The following is a 17,670-nucleotide window of genomic DNA, read 5'->3' on the forward strand; positions in this document are numbered from 1 at the left end:
ACTTGAAAATTACGATTTAAAAAAGGTGGCAGGTTCGGGATGGATGCGGACTGCCCAAGATCGGGATGGTTGGCGTTCTATGGGGGAGGCTTTCGTCCAGCAGTGGACGGCAAAAGGCTGAAAAAAAAAACTTGAAAATATTGCTATTCGTTTTTTTTTTAATTTTCCGTCGCGTATTCGTTGTCCTCGCGCGTATAAACCGCGGACACAAATTGTACCACAATAATGCAATTATCATTACATTGTCATCATCATGATTTTAAATGTGCATGCGTAGTAAATTCATTTTTACGCTCATACGCCTGCGGAATTACGCAGAAGTGGTTTTATCTTGGCCGTTGAAGGATTAATTGAATTTGTGTTGATGCTGTGTTTATTTAACCACTTTTGTTTAAAATTCATATTTCGTTTTTCTAAGCTTTGAATATGCTCTATAGACACTTTGCAATTTATTTATGTTATTTTTTTAATTAATTATTATGTATATGCTATATTTTTTCCATTGCTTGTGAGTTATAAATATATTTGTAATTATATCTAAAGAGCCATGAAATATCAGTTCAAATAAACAATACAACACGTAAATTTTACATACACCTTTATGTTATGTGCAATGTGCGTAATTTGTATTTATCGTCTAAAATGACAGGAAACCTGTAACCGTCCTAAAATATTACACTTGTATTTAATGTAACCGCGATGTGGTTTAATAAGTTAAATTTAAAGTCTTAACGGGAGGAAAACCGTTTGCCCAACAGTGGGAACTGTAATGATCCTGCTAAATCAATGTACTCATATTGTTAAGGAAAAATAATTACTTTGAGATAATATACGCAGTATAGATAGAAATAAGCAACCCACATACGCCACCCTAATAATGCTCAGCGAAGCAAGTAAATTTATGTGCAACCAAAGAAATTTATCATAATAAATGTGTTCCGTATTTGCGAAAGAAAATAGAAAATGGATTGTGGTTGTATAATACGAAAATAATGGTTGTGTTTTCTTGAAGAAATAAAAATATTGTTTTATCGAATAAAATACTTGCGTTTGACATATGAGGGTACGAGTTTATTATGTTATGACTACAGTATACCGTATACCGTAGCTATGACTGGTTTATAATGAGGAAGTGAGCACCGTTGCCAGTGTGTAACAGTATTTTTTTTACATAATGAGTTAGCCTGAAAATGTAATGTACATTGTAATATTTTTCAGAGTTTAATGTATTTTTAGAAATAGATACTTTGTATATCATATTGTCTTGTCATATTGTCTCAAATAAATAAATAATTACACTTTTTAGAGGCATGCTAGCTACTGGCATGAAGCGAGCTTAGGCATATTTGAAAGCTGAAAATTGATATAGCAGCGAGGTGAGCTATAATCACTGTAAGAAAAATAGACTTTAATAAACTTTTTAAATAAACATCACTATCTGCCAGCGCTTATACAGCGCAAAGAGCTTCTACAGGACCGATGTCCCGCCTAAGAGGGCGTGCCAGCAACGCTGTTGCCTTTCTAGGTCGTAGTATAAACATTACGGTATTATAAATTATTTGCCATATTAGTTCGAGACTAATAATTGATTGCTAATAATCTTTAATTTATAAACTTAGGCATTATAATCATGAATGAAAAATTATTTGCAGAAATTGATGCATTAAGAAAATATTTCAAATACATTTACGTTTACAAAGAAACTTGATTATTTGTTATGCAGAAATTACCAGAAGTACATACTTCATAACAATTTATAAAGCACAAAAACTAGGTGACTCGTAAGTCAGTTGCAGTTGTGTTAAAAGTATATTTCACGTCTCAAATTCAATAAAGCACACCCGATGGCAAGATACAGCTTCATTTAGTCGAGAGAAAATTTCGCAATAGTAAAAAATATTGTTCAAGCTCCGTCCAACACTGCTCTGTTATAAGTTGGCTTGCGGGCCGATCGTAACTCAGGGCACACGTGCTGACCGAAAAATTTCATTTCATCTTCAGTCGTAGATACTGAAATTTTAAAAATAATTTTACAAATATACGATTTTATCAAAGCGTTATTAATTAAAAACATTTATTTTTACCCTGAGGATTTCTATTATAATATGTTTATTAATAACAAGACCAACTAGAGAAGATTGTATATTTTAACATTGTTTTACTTTTATGAATAAAGTATAACATTATTATTATTATTTTCAACAATTCAACATTTCACATGAAAATAATTCTCCCATCGATAGTTACAAGCTTCCTTATCCTTTAAAGTTATACAATTCAATTATTTCCTTAGCAATTTTTGGTCATGAGAAATTTTGTTTCAATACATCCATAATATCTCGTAACTGCCTCGTTGGTCTAGTGGCTAGAGTTAAGGCCGGACCTATAAAAAGTTATTGAGTTTTTCTGTCTGAAATTTCTCAAAAGCAACCCGGAGGCTGGAAGTTGGAAATAGGTTCACTCCTGTACCTCGGAAAGCACGTAAAGCCGTTGGTCCTACGCCTGAACTCTTTCCGATCGTATCGGATTGCCGTCCCATCGGATTATGGGTTAGAGAATAGAATACACCTGTGTTTACGTACACACTTGTACACTATAATAAGTCCTGTACAGTTCGTTAATCTCTCTTGAGATTGAACGCCGTGGACTATTATTAATATCTCATATTTGGAAATAAAAAGGGATATTTTTATAAGGAATGTATTTTTTAAAATTGACTAACATCTTTGTATAGCTGACATACTTGACTTTCGAATATTTGCAACGGCTTAGAATGAATTAGATTTGTAGTGTGGTTGATAAATGTTTTATTAGTGTTCGCAGTTTCTTCTAATTGAAGGTGTTTGATGTGAAGAGTCTTGATTTCTGTGTTATTAATTAACCATATTTGTCAACTTGAAATATTTAACGGCTTAGCTATTAATTTATATATAAGTTGTCAATCATTTACACTAATAATATGCTCTATATTAGGATATTTTTTTGAAAATGGAATAAAACTATAAGCTAGTTAGGTTTTAATTTAAAAATTTAGCTAACCTTTCTTGTAATTTTGAATATAATAAATGTGTATTTTTCGTTATCGAAAAGCACAATTATTGCTGGTTAAAATACAAACGAAACAAAATAATTTAAAGCAAGAAATTCATATTTTAAGGTTGCGCTTGAGAATTGTTTAGTGTATTTTATTTAACTGTTAAATCTTCATTCAGAGTGGAATCTTCATCGATTAGTATTTCAAAATCTCCTAAAGCATTAGCGTCGGGCGTTTTGTTCCATCGCGCGTCAGGAATTCCGCTTGGAGGTAAAACAACGGATAAAATATTATCAAAGAGATTACATTTAAGTATTTTATCATTTGTCGTTGTCGCAGTCATAGAAGGGGAAGCGTTAACTTCAATGAGCCAGGGTTTTAAATTGTCGTCAATAATAATATCATAGCCATAGCATTCGAAGCAGTGACGATCATTTGATATAATCGGCGCAACTGCTTTAAGGGAGTGTACTATTATCCAATTTATGTTCTCAAATAAACGTGTTGTTACATGTTGACCTCTCGTACCCTCTAAAAAGAGCTTCAAATTTTTCAAACTCAATTTGCCTCCATGTTGACTATTATAGTCTTCGCCGTGTTTCTGCACACTGACATTTGTTATGTGAATGTACATATTGTCAAGTTCCGAGACATTTGAATTGTATTTTATGGAACAAAATCTGCAAAATCCGTTTCGAAACATATAAGCTTTTAAAGGACGAAACGATGTCACTAGAACATAAATCCTCAAATCGAATTTCTTTCCGCCGATCAAAAGCGGATTATCTATGTATCGCGATATAATGTACATGTCTCTGCTAGGTAAATTATTTGGAATACATTTCTTGGATTGTCGCGACCATATCTTAAGCTTGGATAATTTGTTTATCAAGAAAATTCCTTCGCCCTGTGATTTTCCGCACGGTTTGAGGATCCATGTCGATTGTGGATATTTATGGTATTCATCAACAAAACGTCTGTAGTTTGCCGGAAGCACATACGTTGTAGGAATAAAATCTAAATATAAATATCGCGTAACTTTATAGGCACTTAGAAGCGTTTCTTGAACTTTCTCGGCAAGTGGGTGACCCGTTTTCTGGAGGTTCTTTTGATAGCGGTGAATATTTTTCACTAACAAATCTTTCCGTACTAACTCGTAGTGATTTGGGAAATGGTTTATTAACTGTCTGTCTTGAAATCTGTATCCATTTTCATGATTGAAAAGGGTACGGCAGTTGAGAGTATTCGACCAGTAAATATTCCAATCTTCGCTCGGTAAAACTTGCTTCCAATCACGTATTTTAAAGCTGTTTATTACAATAGACTTATCAAAATCAGTTGCAAATTTTAATCGCCTTTTGCTTTGTTTGCTTATTATACTATCACTGTCTGTACATTTGTTATAAAATGTCATAATAATTTTTTTATTGATATTTTATAAAAGATCATATAAATGGTTTGTGTAATGTCAAATTTACTTGCTTGCTTAATGTCAAAAAATAATAATAATAACAAAACAGTTCCCCATTAAAAATAAAATATCATTTTTTTATATTTTTTTTATATCTATTAAAAATGATACTTAAGATACTAAGTGTGACTTTATATTTGCTTATATAAAACGCATTTTTATTTAAAACACAAAGTCTTCGATTACATTAATAGCCTTAAATGGAAATATAGGTAATCTTTTTTGAAAAATATTTATTCACATTTTTTTTTTAAATGCGTATTAAGAGTTTTATTCTGAAATCCATACACATAGGATTTATCCACAAGCTGAACTCTATAAAGAGAATATAAATTCATAGTATCAATATATTCAAAGTGCAAATAAAAATGGGAAATCTAAAAAATACTAAAATGATGCGCCTATGCAACCCATATACATTGAACATTCTATGTTTTGAAGTATGCACTGCATTGTGGGATACCCAAACCCAACCCATTAGACTCCATTCAATATGTAGATAACAGACTATTTGCAATGCAATCACACTATGAAACATCGCCACTTCGAATCAATATTGACTTTCCGAATGAAACCGCCAGCCGAGCTCCCCGACGTGTTCAAACACTCCGTTGATCGTATGATACAATAATGTCTATACAACGTCGTGTACAGTTTTCCATTTTTGCTTTATCATTTCTGAACACGTTCCGAGAAATGAAAACAATACCTATAAAAGTAAATGTCTCGCATGTTGGCTATAAAGCTGTTTGGCTTTTCCTCTTGAGGAGAAGGTTTAGAGATAATTCCACCGTGCTGGTCCAATTTTTTAAGATGAATGAAAAATTTCGTCACGAATACCACAATGCTTGAAAACTAAAGTCTTCAACTAGTGCGTCTTACCGGTTATGACTTACGGTGCTGAGGCGTAAACACTGACAGTGCGTTTGTTCAACCATTTTAAGGTCGCTCAGCGAGCTATGGAGAGAGCTATGCTCGGAGTTTCTCTGAAGGATCGCATCCCAAATGTGGTGATCTGAAAGAGCCCAAAGGATTAATAAGCTGAAGTGTCAGTGGGCTGGACATATATGTCGCAGAACCGACAACCGTTGGCGTATACGTGTTCTGGAGTGGAGACCACGCCTTAGCAAAAGTAGCGTAGGACGCCCTCCAGCTAGGTGGAGTGACGATATGTGCAAAGTGGCTGGCAGCGAATAGAGATTGAAAGCTGAGGATTGAGCTTAGTAGCGTGCCATTGGAGAGGCCTATGTCCAACAGTGGACAACGAAGCATTGATGATGTATGTATGTATGTATGAATAAAAATTAGTGTTATAGTTCGAGCTTGAATCCGCAATCTTCGGTTAAAATTTACGTCTGTTAACCACATATTATTTACATGCAAAACTTATATTGTAAACTCGGTGCTCTGTGAAGTTTCGCCTGCATTAAAAGTTACAACTTCATCACCGAGTCTCATAGCGTCAAGTTATGATATATAATCTTTCTCAATAAATTAGTTATCTTAAGCAAAAATAACATTCAAATTTGATATTAGTATAGATATTATGATTTGTCACAGATAACTAATTATATAGAATAGAATTTTATAGATTGCGTCCGATACAAGATGTAAAAGTTGGCATAATGTGTGCTAGCGAATGACAGGTTATACGGCTTATAAAGGCTAGTTCAGATATTGAAATGAGCATAAATAAAAATTTATATTCCTTAGATTTATAAATTACATAACTGCTGTCACGGGATTCTCGTGTGTACGGAATTCATTTCACCAAGACCGTTACATTATTAAAACTCGTCATAGAGATTATAAAATTTAAATTATAAAATTTACAACATAAAAATCAGGGGGTGGGCCGTTGACAGTATCTGGTCAATTAAGTTAACATTAATAAAATAAAATATTATAAGTGAGTTAGCTTCTAGCGTACGTAACGCACCTCTGGGATGAAGCTATCGACAAGCGTGGAGAATCGTTGGCTGTCGGCCTCGATATCTCCAAGGCTTTCGACAGGGTCTGGCACAGAAGTCTTCTCTCCAAGCTACCGGCATATGGTCTGCCTGCTCAGCTATGCACCTGGATTGCCAGCTTCCTACACAAGCGTAGCCTTCGTGTTTTAGTTGATGGTTACGCTTCACAATTCTATGTAGTGAATGCTGGGGTCCCCCAGGGATCTGTGCTATCTCCCACACTCTTTCTTTTGCATATCAATGATATGCTCTCTCTTGGGAACATACATTGCTATGCAGATGATAGTACAGTGCATGGTGGATACCACGGACGTGCAGTGGCTGAGCGAGCGGAAACTGAGGAGAGGCGGGAAAATCTTGTCATTAAACTCGATAGGACGCCATTCTAGGGATGGGCATTCGCTGTTAGCTTGGTCCAAGGGATTATATCGAGGCTAATATAAAAAAAACAAGAGCTGAGATGGCCCAGTGGTAAGAACATGTGAATCTTAACCGATGATCGTGGGTTCAAACCTGGGCAAGCACCACTGAATTTTCATGTGCTTAATTTGTGTTTATAATTCATCTCGTGCTTTACGGTGAAGGAAAACATCGTGAGGAAACCTGCATGTGTCTAATTTCACTGAAATTCTGCCACATGTGTATTCCACCAACCTGCATTGGAGCAGCGTGGTGGAATAAGCTCCAAACCTTCTCTTCAAAAAGAGGAGAGGAGGCCTTTAGCCCAGCAGTGGGACATTCACAGGCTGTTACGTTTACGTTAATATAAAAACAGCTTCACGGAAACTCGCAGTACTGAACAAGGTGCGGCGTTTTTTCACGCCACAACAACTGTGCCTGTTATACACAGGTACGGTCTTGCGTTGAATATTTGGGATGGCTCCGCTAAGTACCTACTGGAGGTCTTGGACCGGTTGCAGCGACGTGCAGTCCGCATTATTGGCGATGTAAAGGTCACAAACACCCTCGAGTCTTTACAATTGTGTCGAGAGATAGCAGCTCTGAGCGCTTTCTATCGACTGTATCACTGCGAGTGCTCTGAGGAATTATTTACTCTAATTCCTGCTTCCCCCTTCCTTTATACTAATTCCTTACCAGCTCACGTGTTCCCCTCCTCTTACAATCCGGATTCCTTCAAACGAGACGTGAAGAGGCATCTTGCGGGCCGGCAAGGCGGGGACGGCTAGTACAGAACATTCTTCCCGACTGTACTGGCCGTCGTTGCGTTTGGACTCTACTACCACTTACCATCAGGTGGAGTAGAGTCATTTGCCCTTCCGGCGCATATAAAAAAAAGCTGTAAGTGAGTTGGCTTTGGTTAAAATTAAGTGATAGATTTAAATAGATAAGCAAATATATAGTGCAAACTCTGAACGCAGTGTCACAATGAGTGAGCAAATAAATAAAAGCAGTGCGAAACAGCAAAAAGCACCAGCAGTAAGAGCAGGCCACTGGACAAGCAGCCTCTCCTTCATAAAAGCAGCAGCAGCAGCAGCAGAGCCTCCAACAGCTCCAAATCAGCAACAATTCCTCGGTTGAGTCTACCGAACAATATTATATTACTTTGTAATGCAATATACAAAATATATATAAAATTAAGAAAAATAAACACTCCCTCCACTCCTGTGAACAAAACGACTTATTAACTATCTTGCATGAAAACTAAGAAGGTCCTAAGAATGCCCTAGACACAGGTACAAAGAAAAATAAGTTAATAAAACCAAGTAATAACCTAGACAATTGAGGTTATTAAAGTTGTGGCAAGTTTAATCTAGTTCTTTTACTCACTTACGTTAACGCGGTCCTGTCGTGCACCTTCGTCTGCGTGCACGACAGGACCGCGTGATCGGCGCGGGGGACGGGCGAGGATTGCGGCGCACTGCACCATTCGCTCGCTTACCGCGCTACTAGCTACTAGTTACTATCTCTGTTCTCGCTTCTCATTTATGCTTTATTATTGCTAAGTGTATCGCTAAATGTATGTGCTTAATACACATTTCTAAGTTTAAATAACGTTGTATTATTCATCTCTCTAAACGTTAACGTAAGTGAGTAAAAGAACTAGATTAAACTTGCCACAATTGGTGACCCCGACGTGATCTGTTGGTCTAGGGGTCCGTTTCTACACAGGACTGCAGCGTGGCGGAGGGCTGCCCTATGCTCCGCACCCTTGTTTGCGCAGTTTATCTGGGGAACTGCTACGCAACATGCGGAGCGGATAGCGGGTGGCGGATGGACCCCACAAAGTTAACTTTTAAAGTGTCAAAACATGGAAAATTATTGCTAATATTGCAATAAAATAATATAAGAAAGTAAGAACTATATTTAAATTAATGAAACAATGCTTTTAAGCAATTTGAATCACATTAGGACTCGACCCAAGACACCTAGTACATTGGCAAAGTCTATGTTCAGTTTTTGAATAAAATATAAAGAAATTGATACAAATAAATACTGAACCACGTGATATATTGACTATTGAATGTAATTTATGTATCTACTTACCTCAGGAGTGTTTAAATATGTAGAAATCAGGCAATATATGACTTATATTGCACATGGCACGGTTTTGATACAAAGACTGGAATTAAACGAAGAATCGATTAAATACTATTCAAATAACAAATAATACGCCTCGACTAAACGAATACTATGTGTGTTACTTACGGTTTGGTAACCCGAACCTCTCAAATAAGTTTTACAAAGTAGATGACGTAGGTAACCCTCCGTTAGTATAATTTTCTATATAATCTGAAACGAATATAAAAACCAATATACGAAATGTACAAACAATATTTTCAATGCCAATAATCCACTATATTCAACGAATATACTCACAAAAAGGAATATATTTAATCGTTTAAAACTGACAGGCGTCGGTAGGCGACCGGCGCTTGCTCAACGATCCAAACGACGACCGACCGGCGAACAACGTACTGCTGCCATCTCTCAAACAGCACAGAAAATAAATGAATGCATGTCAAACAAAAATGCAATGTCGAAACAATGAATGCCGATTCGATAACCGTAATTTAATTTAATTTAATTCACAAACCGGTTAGACTAGGTAAAATAAATACAATATTTTAATAAAATTAAAATATTGAAAAATTAAAATTTAGGGTTACACTGCTTAAAAAACAAAATCGACTTCAAATAAAATTCGTACCCATATAAAATTTCGTCCCGTACCCTGAGGGGTGGTATTTTTTTCTACAAATTTAAACAGGACCAAAGGGAAAGTATACCTTCCCAAACAAAAAAAATCCAAATCGGTTTAAAAATAACGGAGTCCTGAGGTGACAACAAAAAAAATACAGCCGAATTGAAAACAGTCTAATTTTTTAAAGTCAGTACTTAAAATCCATATATTAGAAGTGTTATTTAAACTTCGTAATTCGTTATTTCGGTCAACACCATCTAGTGGTATACGTTCGAGACTACGTTATGGAATCGTTTCCGGAACGCCAGCGTCACGTAGCGGCACTCGATGGAGTTTGTGTAAGCATGCGCCGAGGGGAACGTCGGACAGGACTACTCTCCGAGCGTTCCGCGCGTGCGGTCACAGAACCATCGCACATTCCGGTCACCTACTTAAACTGTGTTACTGAGTCATTATACTGTGGTTGATTGTACAAGTGTGTTTTCTTGATCCTTCGTCACCCACCGATAGACGCCCACATAAGAAAACCATGAACTATAACTGTGGTGATGGCCCTCCGCCGTCATATATTATAATAAATTTTGCTTATTTACTGCCCCTATTAAATGTTATGCTCCTCTTTCTCTTTCTCCCTCACTCCACAACATGACGTAATTCGACGGTTAAGATTTTTCGTATGTATTTTGACCATGAATAGTACATTGATAACACTTATTAAATAATATTTGAGACTTATTTAATAATTAAGTGTAGCACATTATAGATAATATCCTTGACACTATTTATTTATTAATAAATTATTAATTTTATAAATAATTATCATTATCCAATACTTAGTGAAAAATGTTTTCATTCTACTTAATATTCCTTTTTTTTTAAAGCTGGAGAAATGTATTACGCGTTTCCCCTACAGCAACAAATGGTATGTGGGGCTCGCCGGTGTTCAAAGTGCCGAGTCGACCCGGACATCGAAATACTCAATAAAACCAGCGGTACCCTTTGCGTGTTTACGAGGAGCGCCACAGGATCGCTTGCGCTTGCTCGTGACAGTGACGCTCTGACGAACCACTTTATATTTCTACACAACTACTGACTGCGTGAGCCAAATGCAGTAATTTAATAGAAAAATAAATTAAGTAACATTATTAATATCCAGTATAAATACACTCCATATATCATAGCTGCATAGGTAAATACAATTAAATATTATAGTTTAATTAAGATAATATAAGCGAAGCGGCAAATTTTTAAACCAAGTATATTCGGATAAATAATGAGCGTTATAGCAAAATAAAAATATTCAGCCCACTCTTAATATTATTAGAATCCTGTCCATTTAAAAAGTTAGATACTTTGAAATAATAAGATCTGACTTAACTAACCTGGCCTCGATTAGTGCCATAAATAATGAAATTAGTTAAAGTAAAACTTCACAATCACTCCTTTGTGTTACAGTATTTTGCTTTTAACATTTAAGTTTATGCATTATCCTAATGTTAGCTGAACAAAGCCTAATCTGGACTAAGATTTATATAATGACAGTCATTTTACAACTAAATGACTTGAACTAATTGACGTGAATGATTATAATATTTTTAACTACTCCGATTTCAATTCGTTAAAAAAAAAAAAACAAAATAATTTAACATGAAATCGCAATTTTGACATACATAAATTTTGTGTATCTCAATAAAACATCAAACATTAGCATAGATTACTTATCGATTCGATATTTTTAGTAAAATATCGACTTTATCTGCATCCCTATAATATCGATAATAACGAGTATCTCGATACGCACAACGATGAACGTAGAGCAAGTGAACTTTAAATATAACTTTTTATTGTATATTAAGGGGACTATTTATAGTTGTATACTATTGTCACTACCTATTAGACAACCATTCCTAAAAATAATCTCGATATCTCGATTCTATCGATATCGAATAAATTTATTGCGACTCGCGCAGACTCGAATAGAATAAAATCAGTTTTTTTTTCATTCAAATCAATAATCAATCAACAGCCAATCGTTGTCCACTGCTGAACATAGGCCTCTCCCAAGGTGCGCCAAAGCTCCCTGTCCTCCGCCTTCCGCATCCAGTTGGTGCCCGCCACCTTCTTAAGGTCGTCGGTCCACCTGGCTGGAGGGCGCCCTACGCTGCGCTTGCCGATTCGCGGTCTCCACTCTAGGACTCGTCTGCTCCAACGGCCATCGGTCCTACGACATACGTGACCAGCCCACTGCCACTTCAGCCTGCTAATTTTGCAAGCTATGTCGGTGACTCCGGTTCTTTTCCGGATAATCTCATTTCTGATCTTATCCTTCAAAGATACTCCGAGCATAGCTCGCTCCATAGCACGCTGAGCGACTTTGAATTTGTGAACTAGTCCCGCAGTATACTTTTTTCATTCACTCTTTTTAATCTCCATAGACATGCAGTCTGCCTTTGGTGTGTCATTCTATTGTTTGATCGAGTTTGCTAGTTTGATATACTTGCTTTTTTTATTTTCAATATTCTGGATTAATTTTAAACAATTAACTGTCTGTGTTTTTTTTTGTTTTATGTCTTCTTTATTGTTAGGTACCAGTTGATATCCTTCCGTAATAGTTTTTTTTTAATATAGTTAAAACTATTTTAATTTATTTTTATTCTTACCTTCGCAAAACTTTCACCATAAGTGTTTCCCTCCGGCTCAAGGGTCGTTACTAAATCTTACGGCAATCGCGACTTACCTGGAGACATATTAATGGGTTTACCTGGTTGACGGAAACGAATGAGGCCACATCGCCGCTGTTGACCCGATACCTTCAGAACGAAGGTTATTTGTGTAGCATTTGCTATGCGACCATGTGTAAGTCAAACGGTTTTTAATAAATATGAGGCTACAAATAATTTGAAGAAATTTTTTGATTAGGTGTCTAAAAAAACTAATATAAATAGAAATTAATGTAATCTTTAAATAAAGTTGTACTGGAACCATGTTGTTTGCTAAGCCTCGTAAACATTTTACTCGAGTAAAATTTACAAATTTTACATGATTCAGTATCTCGTGCCGCTCATGACAAATTAACTCGGAGATAATATCTATCTTAATCCTAAATATATAGCAATTTTTGTCAAGACGGAGTTAAACAAAAAAAAAGTATCCGATGGGAAAGTAATTCAACCTGAAAGAGAGACAAAAGCCAAATAACTTTACTACCCAATCCACATTATAAAATAGGATTGTAATCGTAAGGCCAACGACGCTTATTTTATATAAATAGTTCCATTCTAAATATATATTAGAACACAATGTGCCACAATGAACCACCACGTTTGTCTGTGTGAATGCGATAAACTCAAAAACTGCCGTTTTTTTTAAACGATTTTCACCAATAGACAGAGTAATTTATAAAAAAGGTTTAGGTGTATAATTTATCCAATTATTGTGTAAATTGACTGAAATATGACGACGATGAAAAAAAGATGCCGACTGAAAGCTTTACTGACGTGCTTTGCGTAAACCAGTAGAGAGATTGCGATATAAACATTTTATGTAGATCCTTATTCTACCCGGACGAAACCGGGACTGCTGATCTAGTATAATATCATAACAGTATACATCAAAACTATAAATCAGAATGTTGCGTTGAATTCTTTGAAGCTTTGCTGAAGTCATGCAACTGAGGAAGTTCTTAATGTTTGTTTAAGTTTAAAGATTTGTATCTCCATGAGAATTTGTTGAAATTTAAGCTGTAAAATAGTATCTCTGACATTTCAAGTAACTTTGTAACTTGATTTGTTCTGAAGTTTGTTTTAATGTTCTATCCCATCTTTAAGGTTCGAAATACTTCCGCTATGATAATAATTTTATAAATATTTTGAGCTAATTATTTGCTTATTATATTTTTATTATTTACTAATATCCATTTACTAGTGATAAAATTGAAAAACTGTGGATAAAACAAAATGGAGTGTTGTCATGATAGAACTGCTATTACTTATGAATTACTAATGTACTAAATTGACATGACAAACCTAATGATCTGAATGATGAAAAGTAACTCTGTCTTGTCTGTGACGCTTTCATAACTAAAATATTGAACTGATTTTGATAAAATTTCAATTTAATAAGGGTCATCTGTTATGAAAGAAGGTTATTTGATCATATTAATTGGCTGTGTAAACCACCTTAAAAATGTGTGGAATAACTTACACCGCCTTGAATTTCATGCAAGAAGGACAATTTTAGTAAATAATCTAATATTTTAGTAAAGCAACAAATACAATGCTTCTGATTTGAACGAACAATCCCTGATTTATAAATAACGTTTGCAAATACTATTTGAATTTTATTCATTCATTGAAATTCAACTTGATATTAGGGATCATTTAAAATTTAAATTAACAAAGGAACTCTTTTAAATTCCTATTATCTTCGTTCTTTTATATTAATAATATTGTTTATTTAACTTATGAAAGAATATAATTTTTTAATTTCATTTTCAAGAGATTAAAAAGTTAAAGCATTTAATAAATTAATATAATTAAATAATAAACAATATCAATAATGACATAATATATAAAGCATATAATGACATTAATAACACTCACACGCACACTAATCCAAACGCACACAAACGAGAGGTCCAATGTAATTGTTCCTATTGGGAGAGGAGCGCTCCCCCGCCCCTGTTCGATTGCAAAAAGGCGTATAATCGATGCGGCGCGCGTGCGACGGTTAGCTCCCGAATTTGTTATAAAAATCACTACAATTAGTAAAAGGGAATAACTATTAATTATTATACAAGTAACTAAGGTCTTCTGCTTTTAAAAAAAATTAGTGAGTACCTCCATCCTTTTGCTCACACAATGATAAATAACACAAGCTTTAAGTTGCCTATTTAAGGAACAGGCGATCATGTGTAAAAATATGTATTATTTAAAACAATTTATAACACACAAAGACAAAATGCAAGTTTTTACAAAAGGTAATACATAAATTGATTTAACTATCAAACTATGAATTATTATTGATGAGAAAGAGTAACTGAGTTTTTTGTTAGTTTTATCATCTCGGTTGGATGATTTTTACGCAATCATCCGCAAAAACGTGTCGTCCTTGATAAGCTTGTGAGTAGCACCGACATCCTCCTCAGCATTTCGGCGTGCAACTCGACACCCGCTCTAGAGGAGCTGGAATAATGTACACGCTCATGACAAAAGGCGATTGTGTGTTCCAATTATACTTTCAAAATTGTAAGTAACGGAAGTTTTGTTTAATACTAATCTTCTTTTTGGTTTATAATATATCTATATATAATATTATGAATTTTCTTTTTTTGCTCTTAATTCTAAGAGAGTTTTTAGGATGTGTTAGTAATTACAAGTATAGATTTAGGGTCTAAACATAAAGATTACTATTTATAAATTTCGAACCGGTGGTAGCTTCGCTTTAAAATTTAATCTTGTATTATTCAAAAGTGCTTATAAGAGCCTACTTTATAAAAGTATACTTTGATTCTACTAAGATTTTTTACCATAAATACTATTTCCTGTGACATAAATATTTAATATTCCATTAAAACCGAGTGTTCTTACTTTTGAAATATAAACACAAACAGTATACTCGCATAGCTCATTAAACCCGTCAACGTTGAACATTTTACCTCTTAAAGCTAGTCGCCTCACATTTTCTGTATACAAAGGTCTCAAATAATCCACCGTAAAGCGCTCGGAGTGCGCCTAACTAGTGACAGGAAAGGTCTGAAAAGGGAAGGCTAAATAGCGACCATTTGTTCGTCTTGAAAGGGCTCGGTAGCTTAACATAACTAAACCTTTAGAGAACGTAATAAGGTACAGAGATATAAAATACGTCTTATACAATCCGGATAATTGCTTTTCTAAGAAATTAAACGATTATGTTACAGTTTAATTTGATAAAATGTTATACGGAATAAATTTTCGAAGTTTTCTCGAGGCATTTTATTTTCTGCTATAGAAATTTTTATTTGGTATCCGTACAAAATTGTTTGGTGAAGCAGGAAAAAAAATAATATTGAAAGTTGTTTTCGTTTAGTATTTCCTACAACGAAAAATCATGTAAGGACTTAAATTAAATAACTTCTATATTTACGTAAAAAACGTACTGTAACGAGAGATCGTTCAATATTTCGTACTTATTACATCTCCATGTCCCATATTAGGTGGTTCCTTTAATAAATTACATTAATTATACGGTAATATCATTAGAAATTGATGATGAAAACTCATTGACGGAGACTTATTAAGGTTATTTCGTGTTATCATACTTTATAAATATTTAAAATTGAAATTATTACCTATAATAAATTTAAAGTAAAAAGCAATAGCCTGTAAATTTCCTACAGCTGTTAAAGCCTCTTCTCCTTTTTGAGAAGGTTTGGGGCTTATTCCGCTACGCTGCTGCACGATTTGGTGGATACACTTAAGGTGAATTTTCATTCGATCGAAATACAAATTTTCGTTACGAAGTATTTGAGATAAATTATAAAACCAAATTAAAAACGTGAATGTTCAGTGATGCTTGTCCGGGTTTGAACCCACATACTGCCAGCCCCGGATTTATATCTAGACCTATAAGGATTTATACTGAACTAGGGGCCTGGCCAACCGACGGGCTCAACCCAGCCAAAATAATATAATTTTACTCTAATCGCTTCGGATTGGGAGGCCTCAAATGTTAAAGCGCTTAGGGGCATTGGGTCTAAAAATGCAACGTATAACGTTCACTGAGTTTTTAGGGTTTTTTTTTCTTTTTTTATTATGTCAGTTTTATTCGATATTCAAAAGTGTTCATACGAAATAGTAAATAAATTCCTAACGATGTTAAAGTGGTTTTATCGATTTTTTTCTCTATGATATGATTCATGTATAAAAAGAATATATGTTCCAGTTTTGCTCGTTAGTACATACGTGACTTCATCAGACAGTTTATCTATTATTTATGAACAAAAAATACGCTGTCATTTAAACGTAGAAATTATTCTCATAACACTTAGTTCAAAGAAATTTAAAAAAATATATCTACTGTACAATTAAAAAGCACGATCATTTAGTCGACGTGTTTTTGCTTTAAATTTAAATTTGTAGTGTGTATTTTGTTCTTTTTATTTTAGTTTTGTATTTTATAGAAATGTCTGTACAAAAAACGATAAGAATATTTATTATTATAGTTACTACATATACTAAAATATCAATAAATTTAAATAACGGTTGGTAGAATTATCTACGAGGCTTAATTCAAAAGCATTCCAATAAAAATATTCCGTAATTTTTTTAAGTCGAAATAAAGTAACGTAATAACTTATAGGAACGACTCGTTACTCGTAATTCAAAAACGATTACTGACGTACAATAAGTATTCGGTAAATATATATATGAACCGAGAGATGTTAACGACTGCTATTATTACTCGACTGCATTTCAATAAAAGATAATATTTTACAGCTATCGGACACAATTTATTTCTTACAGTAATGTACTTCTATTAAAGAATTGTTTTCGAAGTCATTACAACTTATTTCAACACGTTGGAATGCTATGATATGGTGTGTATGAATTATCTTTTTTATGGCATTAGGTAGGCAGACTGACAAGTGGGCCATCTGATGGTAAATTATCACATACTTTACAACTCCCCGAATGTTAATCCGTTATAACTAAATAATGTTATGTTATTTAACAACTTACTAACTATTTGTAACTATATGTTGGTTATTAGTATATTTTAGTTCAATTTTCTAATAAATAAAAATTTAAAAGTAATTGTCCAAATTATTCTTTAGGTACTCTTAAATAATTAAACTAATTTGTAATCAAAATTTATTAATTTTGTAGGTAATGGATAAATAAATGAAAATATAAATAATAATATCATTTATAAAGCCTATGTCAATTTAAATTTTATAATTTTTGATTGTTCATATTTACTATCGTTATTTTTATCATCTTTGTAATTCTTTATATTAGAATCAGTAAATTAGTAAGAGTATAATAACCAGTGG

The 17,670-nt window shown here is 34.1% G+C and overlaps 1 protein-coding gene across 1 annotated transcript; it reads right to left on the reverse strand.

The window, feature by feature from the left end:
- Window positions 1-1,867: 1,867 nt before the first annotated feature.
- Window positions 1,868-4,448, reverse strand: LOC126770901 (polyglutamylase complex subunit TTLL1-like). Its single transcript, XM_050490511.1, has 3 exons — window positions 3,040-4,448; window positions 2,723-2,865; window positions 1,868-2,010 (listed from the first exon to the last, which is right to left on the reverse strand). The coding sequence occupies exon 1, from the start codon at window positions 4,446-4,448 to the stop codon at window positions 3,186-3,188; it is 1,263 nt and encodes a 420-aa protein (XP_050346468.1). The 3' UTR covers window positions 1,868-2,010; window positions 2,723-2,865; window positions 3,040-3,185.
- Between the last annotated feature and the right edge of the window lie 13,222 nt (window positions 4,449-17,670).

This window comes from Nymphalis io, chromosome 9 (genome assembly GCF_905147045.1).
Source record: "Nymphalis io chromosome 9, ilAglIoxx1.1, whole genome shotgun sequence".
Lineage (NCBI taxonomy): Eukaryota > Metazoa > Arthropoda > Insecta > Lepidoptera > Nymphalidae > Nymphalis > Nymphalis io.

Excerpts from the sequence above, each read along its gene's own strand:
- LOC126770901 (XM_050490511.1), bottom strand. The coding sequence starts at position 4,448 with ATGACATTTTATAACAAATGTACAGACAGTGATAGTATAATAAGCAAA.